Source organism: Passer domesticus, chromosome 14, assembly GCF_036417665.1.
Source record: "Passer domesticus isolate bPasDom1 chromosome 14, bPasDom1.hap1, whole genome shotgun sequence".
Lineage (NCBI taxonomy): Eukaryota > Metazoa > Chordata > Aves > Passeriformes > Passeridae > Passer > Passer domesticus.
Genome location: NC_087487.1, coordinates 12,942,064 through 12,965,014, shown reverse-complemented (window position 1 = coordinate 12,965,014; position 22,951 = coordinate 12,942,064). Strand labels below are relative to the sequence as shown.

Here is a 22,951-nt window from a genome sequence, read left to right as displayed (position 1 = left end):
GCTTCCAAACCAGAGGGCTAAATTTAATCCCCCACTCTCCATTTGGCTTTCTCCATTTACAGTATTTTTTTCAGTAATGCTTTTTTCCCCCTTTCTTTTCTTTACTGGGTTGGGTGTTTGGTTTGGGTTTTGTTTTTTTTGGTTGCTTTTTTTTTTTTTCCCTCCTTCTTTCCAAGAGGCTGGGCTTCCTTTTTGGTCCATAAGCCCTCCTATTTCCCCCTGCCCCCTGGATGCCTGCCTACCTTTACTCTAAAATCCAGAGGAGGATCCAATACACTTAGAGTGCCAGCTCTTCAAGAGGTATCTAAGGAGGCTGACAGGAGTTTGATGGTCTCTTTTGCAGCCAGTGGCAGCTAATGTGGTCTGAAACCCTCTCTCTCTTTTTTGCCATTCACACACAGTACTTACTCTTCAAGCTTGCTGCTGCTGCCACTGCCTGAAAGGACCTGAAATACCACATAGGGAATTTTGATTTCTTCTGGGGAGCTGGGGAAGGAAAAAAAAATCAAAAAACGCAGGAAAACTCATCTGGAGATTGTGAAGAAGACATACAGTAACAGCAAGAAGTGGCAAGCTCTTTACTTCTTGAACACCGAAAAAGACCTCATTTCTCTGCCAGGTGTATGGGACTTAGATTCTGGAAGCACTGCACTGAACTGTTAAAGGTAACGTATCGCACTTTCCTCCCTTCTCTCTCTTTGGTGTCTTTTCCTCAACTTTCCTAAGTGCTCTACAGAAGCAGGCTCTCAGTGGATTGGTTGTTTCCCTGCTGAGCAACCAGCAGAGAAATGTGAGATAAGTTGTAAAATTGATTGAGCCGGAGCTTCTCCCTCCTGCCAGCAGCGCTGCTGTGGAGGGGAGCTGGGCTCCACCAGCACCCCACACCTTTTGGGGAGCAGCCCCACAACCTGGGGCAACAGCTGGGTGCCAGATTTGTTGGTTGGCTCAGGGAAGGGAGGGAAAGCAAGGATGGATTCAGAGATCCCACAGTCAGAACCATGAGGTGGGAGAGCAGAGACGGGGCTATCCCCCTTCTCCCTCCGAGCCATCAGTGTTTGTTTGTGGTGGATTTCAGCTGCTGCTGCAGCTCAGGTGATGTGTCTGATCCTGTTCCCGAGCTCTGGGGACAGAGGCTGCTGTCCTGCTGGTTTGTGGCGAGTGTCCCAGCCAGCGCTGGGCTTTCCTGTGGTCCTGGCTTTGCTCGGTGTCACAGGGCAGGCAAAGGGTGAGCCCTGAGCTGGAGGGGTGCTGAGCTCTGGAGGGACTGGCAAATTCAGAAAGAGAATGAAAAGAACCAGGGTGCCCGAGGGTTTGACAGCTCTCCCCTTGCTGAGGATGTCAGGGCTGGCGGCTGGCAGAGTCCCCTGGGTTGTTTCCAGTGAGCTGCTCCGGGTGTTCCTCAGTACCTGCCCGTTTTCCAAAGCCATTCACATATGAAGTATATTTTTAGCAATAGTTTTCAGGGAGCTGAGCTCTTCTCCAGAAGTAGAGCAAGCAAAAAAAAGGTTTTATTTCTCAGAATCTCGGTCAGAAATTACTTCTTTCCATTCATTTGCTGCTCTTTAAGACTTCTCATTTAAATCTTGTGCTCAGTAGAGCTCTGCACACAGAATAAAGAGTGCATTTTAACCTTTCCCTTTTGAGTTGTTTAGCTAGAAAGACGTCAGTTTGTTAAGCTTTCCTTGGTTTCTGAAATAGCTTTGCCAGATGTGGAAAGGGGGAAACATCCCACAATGAAATAGTTGGGAGAGAGGAATTTCTTAGCATTCCTCATGACTTTGGTTTCCATCTATAAGCTCCCGGTAAAGGATGTTGGCTGGGCAGAGGGGCCAGTGGTTTGGAGACTGAAATTTGTGGGATTTCAAGTCCTGCAAAGGCACTATTGGAAGCTGAACTATTCCTTTCTTTGCTTTGGTTGTTTGATGTTATATTTTCCTGCTGGCTTGAAGAGGCTGTATCTACCCTGACAGGTCAGAGGGGACATTGCCCCTTTCTGAGATGTTTCGATGTTCTGAGATGTCAGAGTGGAGAAGGGGAGGCATCACCTCCCACCATCACTGGCTGGGACAGAGGCTGAGCTCTCTCTGCAGCCTGGGCAGTCTTTGGAGGGGCACTCCATCTGTTCCACTTGAGCTGCTGTTTCATGTTTCATATAATCACCTCCATGCACAGCGGCCAGGTTTGACAGCAGCACGAGGCCTGGAGGATGGATGGGCAAAGAGAGCAGACAGGATAGGAAATTGAAGGTGCGAAAGAGGTGGAGGGGAAAACTTACTGGGGAAAAGAGGACACTAAACAAAATTCAGCAGACTTAGATTCCATCACAGCAAACTGCAGCTCATTGGTGTAAAACACTCCCAATAAGTGAGGAAGAATAAGGGGTTTAAAGGAAAAGAGAATGGATGGTATCACTTAACCCAAATGAATGTACATGAAAAAAAGGTTAGATTGTTGTTAAGTGCTCTGGTCTCACCCAGAAATGCACATAATGATTAGGAGCTCCAGAACTCCAAAATCCACTCTGTTTTTAGCCTTTACTCTCCTCTTCCTTCTCCGGGGCAGATCCTCTGCAAGCTGCACGGAGCCGGTGACTTCAGTGCCTTCCCATGCTGACTGACACCCGGCGGCAACGTGGGCTGGTGGAGGGCCAGCTGGTCCCATTTTAAAAATCAACGGGACCTTTCTTAGCTGCCTGAGGCATCTTTTCCACCACCACCCGCCTCCATCTCCTTGCTTCCCCCTTTCCCTTGCCAGTGGTGGGAAGGCTGCTCTACCACAAGCCATCCTAACCCAAGTTGCTCTCCTCCGCCTCCTCCTCCTCCTCCTTTCCCCCCCTTCCCGAGCCCTCTGCAGCCTCCACGTGTGGAACAAGCCGGGCTGTGTGTGCCGCTCTCAGGCAGCTTCCCAGCATCACTAACAAAAGCCGTGTTCATAGCGGCGCTGGACCACATAGGGAGCCAGCGCACGACGGCTGCCGAGCAGCCCAGAGCACCGGGGCTGTTTAAAGAGTGGAGGAGAGAGAGGGACGGCAAAGAGAGGGAGCTGTTATATATTAAAAAAAAAAAAAAAAAAAAAAATTACTTGAGCCCAGTGCAACAACGGAAACCTTACAGTTTACTTTTAAGAACTCAGAGCTTCCTTGTGAGCGGGCAGAACAGCCCAGCCTGTGTGAGCGGGGCAGGTCTGCGGGCTCTGCTGTGTGCACAAGGGCGGTGTGTGAGCTGCCTCCCTCCCCTCCCTCTCAATGGGCTCACAGTATAAATCTAAAGAAGCTTTTTGTTGGCCTGATGAATAGGCAGGGGGTTTTGTCGCGCTACCCGCGCACTCTTTTTTGAGACGCTTCACACCGAGATTTTTTTTTTTTTCCCTCCGTGTGCTTTTCACTGGACTTTCCTTTTTTAAGAAAAATTTCCACGTCTCCCTTGCAGAACACCCCCCCTCCCCGATGATTGATCCGCACAGAGCAGAGAGCAGAGGGGTGGGGGAAGGATGAGAAACACCGGAGCCATTCTGCTTGGCACCCCAAGATCCTCCATGTGCTCCAGCTGTTGAAATGCACTGAGGTGTTAAGTAGCAGCCCCATGGAGGGCCCTGCTCCCACTTCCTTCCCCTGCTTTACAAGCCCAACTGCTGTGCTCTAGTGATCCAGTGCTCCCAAAGGCTCCAGCACACGGATGGAGGCAGCTGCAGTGACCAAGCAAGGGTAAGGGAGATGCTGTGACTGGAGCATGTTGGTCACACAGCGATGTCCAGGAGCCACCAGGACCCCGTTCCTGCTGTACATGCTGTCTGGAAGCAGCCTGGAAGCTGGCCTTGTCTGTGGGTTTCCGTAGGTCTGGCAGTTCCTGAGGCTGGCTGAGGGGAAAACCTTGCTGTGCTAGGGAGCTGGGCAGGAGGAGAGCCACAGAAAGAGCTCTGCTGAGAGAAGAGAGCAAGAGATGAAAGTAGGGTAATTAAAGACCTCTGGCAAATATAATCCTTTGGGTTTTCACCTTTGTAGTTCCTCTTGATGTTAACCAAGACATAGCAACTCATGACTTTTCCATAGAATACACTTTGCAGATCAAGCCAGAGGATACCTGGGGCAGTTAAATAGGGAAATTTTCGGACAAGACCCAAAATGAACTCAGGTGAATGAATAGCCCTACCTCACTGCTCAGTTCCTGCCAGGTTGTCACTGTGTCCTCATTGCTTGGGGGCTTGTGATGGAAAGGAGCAGTGATTGCTGTGAACAGCTTGGGTTAGGGGATGTCCATGAGAGGCAGGTCTGGACACCTTGACCCTGGTGCTTGCTCTGGTATTAGTGAGGCACCACATGACTCCTGAACACTTGGATAGTCCTGGTTGCCACCTGGGAGCCAGGGATCTCCTGAGACACCTTGGTGTGGGGTAGGGCAGGCCCTGGGGGAAAGGGACTCATTCAACAGAGCCCACATCAAGGGGCAGGAGACAAAAGATCATCTGCAAGAGCAGCCACCTCATGTCATGGGGATGAGGTGATCAGGACAGGAAATTTCTTCTGGCAGGGTAGTGCTCACGGGTTAGGCCTGAGAGGAGTAAAATTGTCTATTAAACCATGCCAAATAAACCTAGTGTACATTAGTGGGAGAATATGGAATGTAAATACTCATGCTTCAAGGCAGAAGGGAACCACTAAATGCCTCGTGTTAAAAGAAACTTCCTCCTCAGCATTTTACTCCCTATTTTTCGATGATGAGAACTTTGCTCTGAAGCTGGTAATATAGGTCTTGTCTAAGACAGGATGCTGGTCTGAACACACACCATTGGTTTCATCTGGTCTGGCAATTTCCATGTGCCTTTGGCTTCTCCAGTGCCCTTGGTTAGCAGTGGGCAGAAAACCTGGGACTCTATTATTTGTTTATTTAGTAGTGTAGACAACTACTGAAAGAAAAAAGGAATCAGTTGTCATGGCTGTAGGACACAGAGATTTTACTTAATAGGAATAATTTGACAGGACACAAAAATCTGTAGGAGAAACTAAAAGGAAATAACCAAGGAACATCTCCTGCCTGAGGTTAGATCACAGACTGGATGAGAAAGGTGTGTGGAAAAAAAAATGCAAAGGCCAGCAGCTGATAAACAGATGAAAATGTTGCTGATCCCTTCCAGCTGGAGCTCCCATCCATCATTTGCACCTCTGCTGAGAGAGCAGTCGCTGTGCTGGTGATTGAATAACCTGTAATCCACAGAAAACCTGCAGCTCCTGCTGGGATCCTGCACAGGGTCAGGGATAAACACCCCTGGAAATCCCCAGGCACCACAGGCTTTGCACAGAGCAGGGCAGAGTCAGTAGTTTTGCTGGCCTAAATCTACTGACTGCAGAAGATTATTCCAGCTTAGCAGTCCTGTGGTAGAGCAGCTGTAGATCTCAGTATAATTAACATTACATCATCTGTACCACAGTTTCAAGGTTGAAATAATCATGTAGGTTACATATTGGAAATTACAGAATGGCTTTCATATAGATGATTAACTGTCACTGTTACTTACCCCAAAAAAATAGTTTCTCTGGTGTTTGGTGTATAAATAATACCCTGTACCTCTATAGTGCTCAGCTTCAAAGTAAGACTTCAGTGCTCTACCACAACAAACACCCTCCCAATCTGTAATAACTGGTCTGCAAATTATGTCTTTTCCCCTCTTGTAAATTATACCATGCAGTTACTGCCACTGCTGCTATTGCATTTGGTCTGGTTAGTAAATAACATTCTTTCCCTACCATTGTATCTGGGGTTTAAATAATAACCTGTCCTCATACAGCAGTTGGCATGTAAGCATCACCCTCATCCTGCCTGGCACTTTGGAGTGCACAGAACATCCTGCTGGTGCAGAACAAATTGTAGCTTTCCTGTCCATAGTATTTGCCCTCTAAATATTGCTCTGCTGTTTTGTATAGCACTTATTGTATAAATAATACCCTGCTGCCTCATAGTAATTGATATGTAAGTGATCCCATCAGGCTGCAGGGTTCTTACCCTGCTAATATTGCCTGCTACACCAGCCCTGTGCAGAGAGGGACACTGGGCTCCCAGCTTAGCCCTTCACCACTGATATTTGGGCCTCCTCTCAAGAAACAGGGTGGTCAGTGGCCACAGAGCTAAGGCCACCCTGCAACCATCACTGTGTGTCAGCAGGAAAAGGGATCACTCCTTTGCTTAGCCAGCCAGCCCGTGGGATTGTGACCCTTCCTCATGTCCTTCAAGACCAGGAGCCACTTTTCCAGAGTCAGGACAAAATCCTTGTGCCTTCATAATTCCCAGATTCCCTGCAGTCTGTCTCTTGGAAAAAAAACCCTTGATGCTGCTTACAGCAGAGGTCACCTGCTAGTTCTGTTGTGTGGCTTCCTCCTGTCACAGGAGACATGGTAGGATTCAGCACCACCAATAATGTTGAGATGTGTTTGGCAGAGGACAGGAGGGTCTTCATTGCTCAGCTCTGAATCTATCCAGCATTTTGAAATGCTCCAGACTAGCCCCAGCATGCCCTTGATCCCCTCTACAGTGCTGTACCCACTTCACCTGCAAAATCATTCCCATATCAGCACAGAGATAGGCACATGCACCTTCCATGTACCCATCAGCAGATGAATGTGGTTTGGGCCATTTGGGCCATTCTTTTGTCATATCCAGGTAGGAATGTGGGTTACAGACATGAAGAACTCAGAGACAAGCAAGATCTCCATTTCAGCTCACCTCCAATGCTGTGCTTCCAGCTCTCACTGGCACATAAATGTACCTGAGTTATCTCACCCAGGCACCATCACCCCTCTGAGAAATACGGCTTCAAGTTCAGTGTGGTCTATGAAGCCTTCCTGAGAAATAAGTCCTCAAGTGAGCTGGCCTTTGTTGAATATCACCCTGCCCTTTTTCAGATTTTAAATCCACACAGGATACCTCACTTGTGCTCTTATTTTGGTTGTTTGCATGCAATTGCCATTGGCCTCCTACTTGGATAAGCACATTGAGCTGACATAAACACGTGTACTTTGTGAATGTTATGCTCATTCTTTCCTAGATGCTGAGGTTCTCCACTCCTCCTGCATATTCAATGGCATTTTGTCTGCCCAGGTATTGATGGAGAAAGGGTGTTCTAGCAACTTCAGAATCACAGTCTAACAGAAAAGACAAGAAGGTTGGGGTTTTTTATGCTTGCAATGGAAACTTTCTCACACTGCACTCTCAGTTTAACACTCAAGCTTTACTCATTTCTCCATTGTGTGTATTGGCAAAAGTGAAGATAAATACATTGGTTGGCATCTTCTCTTCAACCCTGGCACAGTTCATTTCCAGTTTCTTCTATTTTCCAACTGGATTGCTTTCTGCTCTGTAACACCAAGTGTAGCTGACTGGTTTTCTGTAAATCTGCATGCAGTACCTCACCCATCAGAGATGTCTCTCTCTTCTGTGCTGTTGGGTATAATTAAACAATAATGTTGCTAAACTGGTTGGGTGTGAGGGTCATTAGATGCTCAGATAGCTGATTGGATTTATCTCCCTTATAAAATCAGTCCTTTGCCAGAAGTTGCTTTAGGGATTCAAAGCCAGTTTTACAGCAGAGTACCCAAAGACAGAGAGAAGCAATTCTGCAAATTCCATTATGTGCCTTGCTCATCCATTTGCATCTCTAAATTCTGAAATACTGTGCACAATTGGGCAGACCATACGAGTTTTACTACACAGTTTTGACATCCCCAGAAATCTCACAGCATCTCATAGAGCACCATACCCTTTGCTATAGTGCCAAAACTTGTACTCAAGATCCCTGAAAGCACCATATAGAAGCAATCTGTTAAATTTGCTTATGGCCAGTGGGTCTGGTGTCTCTTGCTTTCCATAATACTTGCTTTTAATTTTCATTCCCTTTTGCAACCTCCTTATGGTGGGAACAAGATTCACTGAGTCATGCAGAGAGCAAGCACAGGGCTCACAGCCTGAGGGGGGAGGATGTCCAGCATGGATTTTGTACATTCCCAATGCCCACAGGAGGTTTTAGGGACTCCAGATATTGGCTGGACAAGGCTGGAGTCTGTATGGACCAAACCTAAGGGACCAAAATTAATCTCACTGTAGGCCCTCACCTTCCCATTGTGCTTTCATTAAAAATAATGAAGTGAAAGCATGACTCAGTCAACCATGTTTGCAGGAATGCTCATCCTAAATGTTAAAGAGAATATTTTTGGTTTGAACATTTAGCTGTCAGCTATTTTGCTGAACATCTCTCCTGTTGTGTGGTTTGCTTCAGTGGTGCATCAATGTCCACTAAAGCTGTGATGGTTCTTCAGCTGCAGCTGTGGAATTTCCATGCTCTGCAGGCTGCTGTGTGACAGTGCCCAAATGTTATGTATGATTTCATCCCATCCTCACACTCTTTGTAAAAAACATAGAGCATTTTCCTTGCTGTATTGTCTTAAGGAATCAATTCTTCTTCTGTCTGCAAGCAATGTTCTTTGTGCCAGCTTGTGGGGATTTAGACATCCTTTTGAGGGCTCTCCCTGCTGTCTTTTCAGGACTTTCAAGCAGTCACCTGTCTAGACTAGATTTTAATAGAAGAATTTGGGTTTAATGTTCCCAACCTCTGAGGTAAATGGCACCTTTACTACTGATTCCATTGGTACCTGGATATAGCCACAAGAAAATTTACCTGCCTGTCTTATTGGAAGAATGACAAGACAGGTTAAAATAAATCATAATTATTACTTGCCTTTGAATTGGTCTTTTATGCCAATAGTACAAAACAAATTTAATACAGTTTCCCTTAGTATTGTTGCATATTTGAGTTAAAGTACCATCATAACATGCTCCAGGGTCCATTTAAAAGCCCACATCTCCTCCATCAACGCTGGACCATATGTGCATATTTTAAACACTGTGCTAGGCAGTTATTCTGCCTACAAGGGGATCTGTGTTGGTGCCTTTCTGTTCCTCAAAATGTGGGCACTGTTGGTTTTCAGATGTTCCACGTATCTCTGGAAAAACATTTTCTGTTGCCCTTACAGAACACTTCAGCAAACACTGGACAACAGTTTGGAGCTCTTCCTCAGCCACATCTCATACACAAGAATTTATTTATTTACCGCTCAGAAAACTTGTTTTTCCCATCTAATTGCTGTTTGGGTTTTCTCCATACCTCACTTTCTCTTTTTGAAGGTATGACATACAGACTTTGCTTAGCAAACTGCAAATTTGGGCATAGCAGCAGCAGCTCTCCAAATGTCTGTGGCTTGTGTTAAGGTTACATTTCTTTCCCTTCACAGTCTACACCTTACAGAATAATTTCATATTTCATGTTAGAGCCTTGTTTTTATTCAGGATTCCCGTGGTCTCCCCAAATTCACATTTGGGCTCTCTATGCTTGGCCAGCAGCACCTTTCTAGGTTCCAAGATCTCCAAAGCAGGGATTGTCTTCTGCCTGTGCTGGGGTTATTCAGTGGAGCCCAGAGGTGTGAGCTGGAATGAAAAGATTATTGATATCCATCCACTGACCCCAGACTGAAACCCATTTGGGAGAGGGTAATTGTCTTCCTCGTGCTCTCTCTTTCAATGTCACATCCACACAGTTTTCTCCTAAGTTATACCATACCTAAACCCATTTATAAGATTTTTAAGATTAAAGGATGTCTATATACAAAATGTACATTCAGGTCACAGAGTTTGGCTGCATTTCCAGTGCAGTGTCTCTGTTCCTTGGGGTAGTTTCACCACGTGTTTGAAGGGAACAGACCTTGCAGGGTGGGCAGTTTCAAGAAGACACTAAGACCTCCTTTGGAAAAAAAAAAAAAAGAAAAGGCTGTGATTGAGTTTTGGACAGAGCAATGGGTCCCATATGATTAAAATCTTATCCTTTTATCTTTGTTTCTTTTTTCAGGAAGTGTTTGTTTGAAGGGTTTTCTTGGTGAAGTTTTGGCCTGAGCCAAGATGAGAATCTCAAGGCAAGGCACTGAAACTCTTCTGCCACTTATTCTCTCTCATGATGCAGAGTCCCATTACCTTTCCTCCTGGGTGGGTGAATACATCATCCAGAGAACAACATCCACTGCAGGGAGGACAATTTCCTAGGCATCTTTTCCATCACATCTCTCCTTTCTTTCTAGCTCCCTTGCCAGTCTCATAAAATAGGACTTAAAGCTTTTGAGGTCTCTGATGGATGGTCCTTCTCTGTGGCAGCCCCAAAACAAGCTAGTTTGGCTGTGAACCATTTTGTCCTTATCTTCTTTCTTGTCGTGGTTTCTTCTCTGCTGTACAATTTGGCTTTGCTCTAAAGCATCACCATAGTAGAAAAACACAAGAGAGAGATTTATTCTCTGCCTGGAGTCCCCGCTGGTCTCTTCCCAAGAAGAAAAGGACAGTCTGAACCAAAGGCAGGAATTACTGTTTGGACAAAGTGACCTGACAAGTGAATAGGAGCAGGGGATGAGTGTCTGTGCCCAATGGAGAAGTGTCCCTAGCACGGAGAGCTGAGCATCCCTCGGTGTTCCCTGCACTGTGAAATCCCCTTGGAACGACTGGTGCAGGACAGGACAGTTGACTGCACTCTGTTCCCCAAAAGGAATGGAGCAGCACTGAATTAAACAGAGAACTCATTGACTGAGCCAGTTAAATTAAGTTAAACACACACTGTGTGTCTTAGCATAGAGAAGAGAGTCTCCTGGTACAGGAACAGTTTGAGCACACAAAAAAGGGAAGGAACTGTGCAGGCATGCAATGCTATGAAGATGCTCAGAGGTCTGGAGCACTTCTTCTTTAGAGACAGGCTGGGAGAGCTGGAAGTGTTCAGCCTGGAGAAGAGAAGATTCCAGGGAGACCTTGGAGCACCTTCCAGTGCCTAAAGAGGCTACAAGAGAGCTGGAGAGGGACTTGGGACAGGAACATGTAGTGACAGGACAAGAGGGAATGGACTCAAACTGACAGAGAGGAGTTTATATTAGATGTTAAGAAGAAATTCTTTCCTGTGAGGATGGTGAGAAGCCAGAACAGGTTGCCCAGAGAAGCTGTGGATGCCCCATGGCTGGAAGTGCTCAAGGCCACATTGGACAGGGCCCTGAGCAAAGTGGTTTAGTGAAAGGTGTCCCTGTCCACAGCAGAGGGGTTGGCACTGGATGATCTTTAACATCCCATCAAACCCAAACCATTCCATCATTCTATGACTCCCAGGTGCCATGAGATGGCAATGGCTGGGAGAGCGACTGGGGATGAATATAAAGGGAAAACATGAAAGAAGAGATTAACTGGTGAGATTCCAACAGGGCCTTAAGCCATCCACACTACAGGAAAGCCCCTGGTCTGCAGGACAGCAGCAGCCTGGGGCACTGGCCCTGCTCAGCACCCAGGGCTGTTGGCTCCAGCCCTGGACGGGACCAAGAGGCAGCGCTTTGTCCTTGGTCCACAAAATCTTTCACCACTGCTGAAGCTGTCAAGAGGGGGACAAAGTGGTCTGGGAGAGCTGGTTGAGGAGGAAATGAGAGGAGACAGCGAACCATTCTCCTGCTGTCATGCATGAGGCAGTTTCAGGGGGTGCAATGCCCAGCCATTGATTAAGTTTTCCTAGAACCAGAGATGGGAGTGAAAAGCTGCTTCTCTTCCTTAATCCTTCCTGTACCATTCAACCTCCTGGAGAAATACAAGCTGGCATGGATGTTTTGTGCTCAATTTAGTTGTCAGAGGTTTGCTGGCAGAGGAAATGGAGAAGTAGGAGAGTCTTGTTCAACACAGCCAAGGCAGCAAAACCCTCATTTATAGTCTGAATGTGAAGCTTGTGGTCTCTTTGTGCTGTGTGCCCTCTCCATAAGCTGGAAGGCAGAGTGAGCCCAGTACCTTCAGAACTGAGAGTGATCATATAATCCCCAGACAACAGACCATTTTGGTGAAAACCCACCCCAATGGTCTGGTAAAGACCCTTCTTTTGACACCAGAGTGTGTCAGATCCTTCAGCAGCAGTAGCAAAACTCACAATTTCATTGTGGTTGGGGGTTCACATTGCTGCCAGAGGAATTACCTGGAGTCCCAGTCAGTAGAGGCTGAGAGGAAAAGCTCTTTTACTCCTAAGACTTCCTCTTGCCTTGCACAAAGAGTGTGTGGGAATATTTGATGTTCATGTGCCTTTCTAAGGAGTCACAAATACTTTGAGGATCTGGGTACAGAAAAAAATAGTAATCTCTTGCTTCTCCAATGAAAATGCCAGTGATCTGCTCAGTAAGAAAAGATTGTTCTCCATCTTCTGGAGTTTTGAAGGTAAAAAATAATATGCCACGAAATTGGTAGATTTCAAAAGTTGCAGATTATTTATGGCAGACAGTAACAGTCTCTTGGAGCACAGGCACTACATCCTGCACAGCACATGGCAGGATGGCTCCCCTCTTTCAGCCAGCAACCAAAAAACCCCAGGCCCTCTCCCATGCCATTTGCCCTTTTGTCTTCCAGGTCATCCCAAAGGGAGGATCAGTTTGAGATTCCACCTTCCTAGCAAAACTAAACTGTTCATGTCTTGAATTTATGAGACAGGAAATCCACTTGGGAGGAAAACTGGGGCTGAAACAGCCTCATTTAAGTAAATCTAAGCACAGTGTTTACACAATGTCTGGAATTAATGCAGAGAAAACTTTCAGGTGCCAACTTTGGAAAGAGAAAATGGGGAGCAAAAAGAGGCAGATACTGGGACTGTGATGAAGCTGGAAGCTCTTCCTCCAAGCTGGATGAAAGGTTGCTTTTACTGCTGTTAAGCACCAGCAGCATGCTGTACTCTCAAAGTCAAGGCCCAGATAGGATATGACTGCTCACCTATCTTTTTTGTGTCCAAGGTGTGACACTTTGAGAGGTTTAATGTCACCAGCTGTGTGCATTGCCAGCATGGACAGCCTCACCCAAGACCATGGTGGAGTCTGATGTGTGTAGCACATCAGTAGAAAGTGTCCTTAGCCAGAGGTTGGGGCAGTTTTGGATCTTGTGAGAGAAGTCCATTCCGCTGAAGGGACATTAATGCAATGGGGCCATGGGGTCACACCATGTCATCAGTGTGACACAGTGTGTAGAGACCCTACAGCCTCACACATGGTTCTGTGGCTCTCACCTTGAGCCCCCTGAGGTTGTTGTTATTCCAAGCTAGCAGGATGTTTTCTGTCCACCTGGAAAAATCATTGTGAAGCTGGCAGGAACCAGCTTTGCAGTGTCTCTTCCAGTGCCACCCAGTGCCCTGTTGGGTGAACTTCCACATGGTATTTCTCAGGAGCATCCAAGGTGATTTTGGGTAGCAGAGTATTAACAGCTACCAGATCTGGGCAGTAACGAGCAGAGCCTGTGAAGATTTAGGTCTCCATGCCTACAGATTCTCTAATAAAACACGGTTTCAAACACTTTATTACTTTCTGGAGAGCCATCCTTCTGAAGGGCTGAGCTGGGTCAGAGCAGGAGGGTTGTCCATGAGCCCTTTAAGGTCTGTTTCAACCCAAACCATTCCATGGTTCTTTGGAATCTTCTGCCAGCATAGAAGTGCTGCAGAGGTTTGCTGTTCTGTAGTCACCTTCACATCTTGTTCCGCAGCCAGAGGAGAATGATTTCTCATTGTTAAGGCTACATCTTTGTACAAATGAGGTTTCAGTCCTGTCCTGAAACAAGTGAGAAGTTAAATTCTGAATGAGGGAAAATCTTCAGTGCAGTTGTGCATCATCCACACGCTCCAGCAGAGCAATAGGACATCCTGTGGTGGGGGCAAGGGGATGCTGCCACTCAGATGAGCTTTACCTGTCCTACACAAACTCCCTCAGAGGATTTTCCAGGCCTCTCCATCTTTTCTTCCTCATCCTTCATGCTGGGCTTTGGTAGCTCACATTCTGGGTGCACTGAAACAGCTTTTGTGGTTTTCATGGGATTTATAGTGAGCCAGTGTATTTGGATGGAAAATTTGTAACCATTTGAAGGACTTGTTATTGACTTCCTTGGATCATGGCCCAAGCTGCCATCTTCACACCTCACATCTGGAGAAAATCTGGTTTCTCTTCTTTTGTGTTGTGCTGGTTTTGCTTCCCATGTCTGGGGGAGTTTCACTTAAAGCTGACAGCAGCTCCTGAAAAAGTGTACAGAATATAAGGAGACTTTATGGAGTGCGTAATCACCAACCAATTTCTAAAAATCAGATGTCTAACTGCTCCAGACTCCCTTGCTAGCTGACAGAAAAGGCTGAACTCCTCTTTAAAGGTTCTCAGCTGAGACACCTATTTTGTAAGGAGATTAACTGCTCTTTAAGAACTTTCAGTTCCTTCTCTTGGACTAGAGCAGATTTTGAGTGTGAGCTTCCACCAGTCTCAAAGGCTCATTGTTCCCTTGAATTCAGAGGCTCCAGTGCCTGTTTGAGCGTAGCTCTGGCTTTCCATATCAAGCAGACACTTGGAGCCATGGCAGCCCAGGGCTTGGTGCTGATCCCACACCTTGCCTGAAAGGCTCCAGTTTTCATCTGCTTGCCATAGAGTGGGTGTTTTACAACTTCTCTGTCCTTGAAGGATAGAAAAATTACCGTGGTGGGTGTTGCTAGTGGCAGACAGTTCTGGTTTTCCTGCAAGAGGGATGGTTTTGGAATGACTGGTGGTATGGGCTTCTGCTGTCCTGGAGCCTGTGTGTTTAACTCGTTGCTGAAATCAGTGGAGATATAATGTAAAACCAGCGTACATCAGGGGAAGATGAGAGCTGTCCTGTGGCAGATATCAGATAAATGCTTGGGAAACCTTTTGTGCTCAGTAGGAGTTTTGTTCAGCCCATCTGTCTGAGCTTGGACCACTAACTGAACCTAGCACGGGACTGTTTAGGTTTTGTTAAGATTTCCTCTGGCATCTCGCTCATTGAAAGCATGAGCCTACAACCTTGAGCACTTAGGCTGTTCCTGTAGTGTGTGAGCAGGATAATCAGATAAACAGTCAGATATAACAGACTGCAAGTGTCTTATTGGAAGGGAAGTCATGAAGACACTGGGAAGGGTAGAGCAAGCACCAGCTTTGCTGTCTGTGTGGGAGGACAGAGAGGAGCTCTGCAGCTCATGCCATGGCTAAAGGCACCCTGGTACCACCACCAGAGTGCCTCAATAGAGCTGTGTCTCACCATGTCCACACCTGCACTGCAAGGGGTGCTTGAGGACAGGAGCCAGCTGAGCCTTGAGGTGAAACCTCACATTATCCCTAATCTTCAAAAAATGTTCTCTGTTTGGTGCACTTAAAGAGCCTCAGTGGCACCTGGAGCAATCCAGGCAGCCAGTGCTGCAGGGCTGTCAGGACCACATGCCTGGATGACAAAATGTCTGAGCAGTTGCTGCCATGTGTCTTTTTGATTGGGGGGAAAAAAAAAAATCTTTATTGTTGCAGGGATCATTTCAGAAACTGAGCAGGCAGGAGCAGCATCCAAGCTGCTCTGCACATAAAGACTTTGCAGAATGGTTGGGAAGCCAGACAGAATGGAATATTTCTCTTATTTTCTTTACAGCTGAACAAACATGAAAAATCACCAGAGTGCATTTATTGCCATATTTCTGTGCCAAAGTTTTGCCTTATTTAAAAAGAAAAGAAGAAGAAGAAGAAATAAAACAGATTTTGCCCACCTCAATCATTTCACCCACCTCCCCTTACTTCTCTCCCATTTTGTGGACCTGGCTGAGGTTTTTTAACTGAAAAACCCTGAGTCCAGCACAGAGGCTGAGGACACACAGAGAGACAATAAACTGTTTGTTTGTAGAAATCACAGAGGAGCAGTCTGTAGGTTCACAGAGGAGAGCATAAACCACTGTTTGATTCCAAAACCTACAAGGGCATAGGATGTGCTCTCCTGATACCCCTGCTGGGTGATGGGGTCTCCTCAGACCCCTGGTCTCAAGTGCTGGTGCCTGAAAAAAATAATGCTGACATAAGGCTGGATGGAGGTGACCACACATCCTAGAGAAATTAAGGTCCATTCCCTTATGGGGAATAAACTGGGGATGGAAAACCAGTTGAAGAAAGAGAATCCAAGGCTAATAAACAGAGATGAACTTAACTCTAGCTCAGCAGCCTCTTTATATCCATAATTTTAGAGGAAATATTGTCTTGGGACATGCCTTTATGTCCAGGCATATCTTCTAGGTAATGAGTGACATTTTATTAGCTGGCAGAAGCAAAATGTAAGTGTACTAAAGGCTTTCCAAAACTGAGAAAGAAGGAAGCTTAAAATGACACCTTTGCTCCTAAAAAAGGGAAAAAAAAGGAAAACAATTGCAAGAAGGGTGATTAACATGGTCTGGAGCAAGCAAAGGCCACAGGAAAAACTGCAGATGGGACTCAATTAGAATAGACTAGAACAGAAAATGCTTTCCAGCAAGCAAACATCTTTGACTGTGCTGCAAATGGGCCATCTGGCTATTTTCCACTGTTCAGTCTGACTGTGTAGGTACTTTGTTGAACTTCCACTGTAGTGGAAGACTTTCCTTTTCTTGCTCCCTCTACATTCTTCAGCCCTTTGAAAAGCTGGGGATGTGGTTGGAAGAGCAAGGGATTAAGCCTGTCTGCACATAGGTACACACTTCCCTCCACACACACTTGGATTCTCAAATAAACATATTTATATGCAGCCAATTTAGGACACTGCACACAACCTGACACAGAAGCACAGTCTTAGGAGTGAAATAGAGTGGCAATAAACTTCAGTGAAAGGGACAGTTGTACTCCGGGATGGGGAGCTCCTGAGCATACCAGCAATTCCCAACCCCGTCCTTCTCAGAAAGGCAAGAGTTCTTTCCTGAATTCTTCCAGGCCCAGGGTGAATTGGAGAGGGCCTTGTTTCTGTCTTGGGCACTGGTTAGACATGGTAGGATGGCTGGAATTTTTGTGGCAGCTTGGTTGGATTCCTGTTGCTCCAGATGCTCGGTACCCCACACAGGGACAGAGGCACAGCCCTGACCTTGTGTAACTCCTCCTGCCTCCTCCTCTCCTCTCACCACAAATCCTGCCTGCTCCAGCTGCTCTCTCAGAAAGTGCAAATGGAGTTTTGCAGGAGAGCAGTCTGCAGGGATGGGAGGTGTTTTTGAGGCATGGACCTGGCAGAAAGCATGGTGTGATCACTGCTGACTGTCTGGAAGGCTCTGTGCTGCAAGAATTACCCCTCACAGTGCTCCCCACTAGAGCCTGGACAAACTTCTCTTTTCAGCCCCACCAAAGTGTGTGCAGAACAACTTCTCTTCAGGGTGACTTCTGCCAGAAGAGAAGGACCCTGCAACTGAACTGGAGTTTGCCAGCAATGATCTGGCAGTTTCTGTGGGTGTGGGAGCTCACCTTATTCTAGTAGGCAGAATACCTCAGTGATTTTCAAAGTAATCAAAGGAGGATATGTCCAGAGGCCTGTGTTATTTATGACACATATGATAGGGGCATTGGCTGCATTCCCAGCATGTTTCCAAGGCTTCTCTCCTTAGCCATTCAGCTGCAGCTGGGGCCAGCCAGTGAGATCCTGAGCAGGGGAAGTTCCTGCCACTGCTTAGCCTGCTCCAGACTGTACTGAGCCTTTACTTTTCCTTGAGCACTGTTCCTCTGTGCCAGGTCCCATCTCAGTGAGCACACACTGACCCTCCCACACACTGAACTGCACCTTTGGGCACTGCTCAGCCTGAACCTACACCCCAGTAAGAGACAGCTTCCACACCTGAGCTACTCACCCTGCCCCGCCCCGACAGTCAGTCTGTTTAGCTACAGGAACAACCTCCCCAGCTCCCTTGCCAAGGCAGACCAGGTCTCCATCATCTGTGCTGTCCACATCTGCTCACAGAGACCTCCCTCTTTACTCACTTGCTTCCAGAGCTGCTTCTTCAAGGAGCTGTTCACCCATTAGCCTGTGCCTGGGCATCCCCCAGAGACACCATGGAACCACTGCTGGGACAACATCGATCAAAGGCATTCCCAGCACAGTGAATCCCTACCAGGGCTGCAGACTCAGGGCTGGATCTCCTTGGCATGCTTCAGGGGAATGAAAAATGAAGATCAACATTGCAAACAGCACCCTGAGGAGTAGGTTGGGTTTCTTGCTGGCAGGGACTCAACACTTTCGCGGAATACACCCAAAACATTGTTATTCTGATTTGTTAACCACTGCTCACAAGGAAAATACATTTCCTCTGGGCTTCTGTGGGCTAGGAGGAGGTTGGGTTTTTTCCTCCATAGCTAAAGCAAACTGCAAAGACACCACTGGTCTCAGCTGTTTTCCCTTGTGGAAGATCAGCATAAAGCTCGAATAAGACTAAGAGTACATGAGCTTGTCTTAGCTTTTGGGACAAAGGAAATGTCTTCTGGTTAGGGCATTCTGTTGTGTGATGTCTATCTGCTCTCCTCCTATCCACTGCCAATGTACACAGAAATATCAACTCAGAACAATACCTGTTTCCTGTAGCCACAGACCCTAGAAACCTTTTCAGCAGTCAACTCCTGTTATATTTAAACATCTGTCTCCTTGATCTAGGATATTTCTATTCTTTGGTAGGTAACTCAGGCCTAAAGCTGCCTGCCTCTCTTGGCTGAGTTTACCTCATGACACTCAGGACTATTCAGTTTGCTTTGATTCTGGCAAAATGCAAGTCAGTGAAAGGTGCCTCATCTAAGCAGTCTGGAGAAGTAGGAGTTTTTATTTAATACTCAAACAGGTATTTTACTAGTGATTAGGATGATGTCCTCTACCCAAATCCCTTCTGCACTGCAGGACCCACCTTGACAGAAACTCCAGCACTTCCTTTGGTACCAGTTTCAGAGATCCATCACCCACTGTGCAGAATGTGGGCTTTGTTTCCCATTTGATTTTACTCAGCATATGTCTCCCATCTATTAGTTCTGGTCATGAATTTCTGCTAGATTAAAGAGCTCTTTAGCACCAGCAGTCTCTGCTTGAAACTATTTGTGCACAGTTGTCAACTGCTTAGTTTTTCTTTTTTTATTCGTTACAATAATTAGGTTCAAACTTCCTATTTTCTAGTCTTCCCCCATACAGCATTCTGCCCAGCCCTCAGATCCTTGCTAGTGAATATTTCTCCACCACCTTTTTCTGATATCTTCATGACAGCCCAGAGGTGTGCAAAGTATTCCCATTGTTCACCTCTAGTGCACAGAGAGGAATTTCTGTTTTGTTTACTGTTGGATAACAGAAACTCTCCTGAGTGACTTATTTCTAGGACTCAGCATCCCATTGTCAGGCATGCATTTCTTGTACAATTTTATATTTGATTCTATTAAAATACAGTCTATGTGGAAACCCACTGGATCTAATACCAACTCCTGTAGATGCCCATTAGAAATATTTCCCTCAAGGTCCCTCAGATGGATCCCATTAGGGACCCACCAGCCTGGCTTCTGCTAAGCCATTTTAATGATTAACTACTGGCATTACACATCTTCATATCATAGAACCCTGGAAAATTCTAACCTTATCAAGATCTAATTACATTGTGTTGCAGCCATGCAGGCAGCTTTATCAAGCAAGCTTAGAATCATGCCAAATAATAAAAGGCTGGAAGCACCTGTTTTATACACAAGTGCCTTAACTAAAATTACCATTACATCTATTCTTCAGTGCTTAGTGAACTGAACTCTGTATCAGATTTTCCATTATTTTGCCTGGAATTTATGTCAATCAAACTAGCACGTATTTATGAGGCTCATCATTGTGTATCTTGGCTGACTGTGGGCTCAGAGCTTCAGTACTCGGGACCTGCCCCAGCAGAGATTATGAACAAGCACCAGTGGGCCAGCAGCTCACTCAGCCAGCTCTTTAAGGACTCCTGGGTACTGCTTGGCCAAGCTGATCCCAGGCTGTTTGGCAGCAGCAGATGGTGTTTCCAATTTCCCTTGCTTTACTGAGGAGCAGCAGCCCTCCATAGCCCCCAGAGCCCATCCTGTGGGCACAGCCCAGTGCTCCAGGGCTGGCTGCCAGACTCCTTGAGCTCCTCTGCTTGGGGCAGTGGCTCTGCACTGCCCGTCCCTGCAGGGAAAGGGTGAAGTCAGCTGTCGTCTGCAGGGGAGGTTTGTCATACATTGTTTGTGCAGACATCACCCCTCAGCAAAGAGACGCCCAAACACATGTACAGCTCCCAGAGTTCTCCCTGAGCTTAGCACTTACCTGGAATTTTATTCGCATGCACAGCAGAAAATGGGATATCTCCATTTGATCTTGTTCAGCCCTACAGCTGCAAACTGAAGTCTCCACACTCCTCTGCCAATTGTTCCATCCCTCTTCTCTCCTATTTTCTGCCAGTACAGCTGTCTCTGTTCACTAAAGATAAGGTTCTGTGGTGTGTCAGATTAAAATGAATGAAAGCATGGAGGTCAGTTTTTTCATAGGTGAAAGGTTAATGCTGAACTGTACAGGATGGGGGTTATTTTTGACCTTTTCTTGTGCCAGTGAGGATGTGTAATGGAGTTTTCTACAAGTCCAGTAGGCATATACCTGGAATGATACCTGTCAGCTGAAGTCATCTGGAATATTTCTAGATCACAGGAGTGAAACAGCCAATATTCAGACCTCAAAGGAAACACAAGTGATTCAGTAGGTGTGGTTCTTCCTTCTGAGTCAGGGCTGAAAAGTGAAGCCAAACTATTCTGGGTTGCCAGAGGACCTGTTTTTTATTTGAAATATTGAAACCAACTTGAGTCTTTGTGGTGATTTAACACAGCATGATATTATGATGCATGGTAATCCAGTTAGGATTAAATTAGCTGGCCTCCCTATATTGCTTCTGTCACTCAATGTCAGCAGGACGATCCTTTCTCTTCCTGAAGCCTTCAGAAGAAGCAGGTTGCTCTGACTAATTGAAGGATCCCAAGAAGATATTTTTAGGGCAGATTTAAGATGCCCAGAACTGTATCCTGTCATTTCTTGTATTAGTTCTGGATCAATTTGCTCTTGAAGATATGCTGGCTCTCTGTGCAGGAGTGTTGGACAAAAGAGTAGTAACATTTTACTTTTCCCCCATGAAGAGGGAAATTTTCCCTTCAGAGCATTTTAAGGAATAGAAAATTCTTCCAAGCATTTGGCCTGAAAGCCAGTGCTGGCTTGATTTGGGATGCCTAGTGAGGAACAGCTCCTGATCTGAGACAAAGGCTTAGTGGATGTGATGGTCCCTCTCAAGTAAATACATAACAGGTGTGCGAAGATCTGTTTTAAAATTGTCTTTCTGCTCCATAGATAAGACTGAATCACAAGAGAGAGAGTGGGAAAGCAGTATATTAAGTGGAGTGTGATAACACTTCAGACTGTTGTACATAGCAGAGCATCTTATTTATTTATCCCACAGACTGATGTCCCAAAGCAAGCGGCACTTTGGGGCAGAATCATTCCCCAAGGACAGGTTTTCCCTGCTGGTGTGAGGAGTGTAGGAGGCTTTAGGGGCAGCTGAAAGCATTGCACTGCCTTGCAGCAGCATCCACAGCACTCAGCTCCCTGTGAACATACACAAATCCTTTCTCCCTGTGTTGTTTCTTGCAGGTAAATTATGACCACTTTACTATTAGTGTTTGTGTGTTTGCAAGTCATCACCGCAGCCGACTCTGTGGAGCTCTCAGGTACGTGCCCAGGGCATGGCAAAGCAGGACTGAGCCATGTGCTGCACTCTGGTCCCACCCCCAAGGACAGGCAGCCCCCAGAAATAAATGAAAAATGTGCCCAAGATCTGCGCTGTGCACACACAAGGCTCCCCTATTCGGATGGCTGCTGTGCCACAGCCTCTCACTGCTCTGGTGCTTGGGAAGCCAGGGACATAGCTGCAGATTTGTGGGAAATGAAGAGAATTTCAGCATTTCCCTTTTAAAACATTACCAGGTGTGAACTCGTAGTGTGGGCAGCAGCTAGGCTGCAGCAGAGCCCTTTGTTCCCTTCATTCCCAAATCAGCACTGGTCCAAATCTCAAAAGCAGCCATGGTGCAGTGGTCATTGCCACAACCTCCCTTTCTAGACTAGGCAGAAAGATCATGTCTGAATATGTGGGTACAGGTTTGCACAGCAGATATAGGCACTGCATCAGATGGAAACATGGGATATTTTCTATTACATGTGTCACTGATCTAACATTGCTCTCTTTGGGAACTGGCAGACAGTAGTGATGGCCTGGAAGTCAAGATACCTGAGCAGTCTCCCCTGCGTGTTATCCTGGGAAGCTCCCTGAACATCCCGTGTTACTTCAACATCCCAGAGGAGCAGGACACCAGTGTCATGCTGACCCCGCGGATCAAGTGGAGCAAGCTCTCCAACGGGACCGAGGTTGTCTTGCTGGTGGCCACGGGGGGCAAGATCCGTCTCAACAGCGAGTACAGGGAGGTGATCTCCTTGCCCAACTACCCCGCCATCCCCACCGACGCCACGCTGGAGATCAAGGCGCTGAGGTCCAACCACACCGGGATTTATCGCTGCGAAGTGATGTACGGCATTGAGGACAGACAGGACACCATAGAGGTCCTAGTGAAAGGTGGGGTGCTGCCCTCGCGCTTTTCTCTCAGTGTCCTGCTGCTTGGCCTGGGCAGAAGGGAGGAAGGGCACACAGGCAGAGAATGCAGTGTTGTCCTCGCAGGAATAAGCCCTTTCTCTCAGGTCACAGATAGGGTGATGGGTGGAGAAGCCGCGGGCCAAGCATTTATTTCAGCAGGCTAGGATCAGACTAAACAAACCAGTAAGATGACTCATGGCAGAATATGTCAAGAAAATGTCTCTTCTGGCAGAAGGTGTATTACAGAGGCAGCAAGATGACATCCTTGGCAGGAGGTGGTACTGGATACACTGGGCTATTACTCAAGTGGGTAAAGCTGGAACAGGGCCCTTGTCAGACCTTTCATTTTTTCCAAACATTTTAGGAGATGGGATGCCCTCATCTGGAGAATTGGGCTGTTCTGGAAAAACTTCCATTGCCATATTGCAAAGCCTGTCCTAGTAATAGGTGGATAAAAGTTTTGTACAAAAGT

General features: G+C 46.5%; 1 protein-coding gene across 2 annotated transcripts in view; it reads left to right on the top strand.

Moving 5' to 3' along the window:
* The first annotated feature begins 280 nt into the window (after positions 1-280).
* ACAN (aggrecan) overlaps positions 281-22,951 on the top strand; it is a 46,949-nt gene continuing 24,278 nt past the window's right edge. For both annotated transcript variants that reach the window (XM_064388811.1, XM_064388810.1), the window contains exons 1-3: positions 281-665; positions 21,486-21,562; positions 22,090-22,461. In XM_064388811.1, the coding sequence (XP_064244881.1) occupies positions 21,493-21,562; positions 22,090-22,461 (442 nt within the window). In that variant the 5' untranslated portion in view covers positions 281-665; positions 21,486-21,492. The remainder of the gene's footprint in view (positions 666-21,485; positions 21,563-22,089; positions 22,462-22,951) is intronic.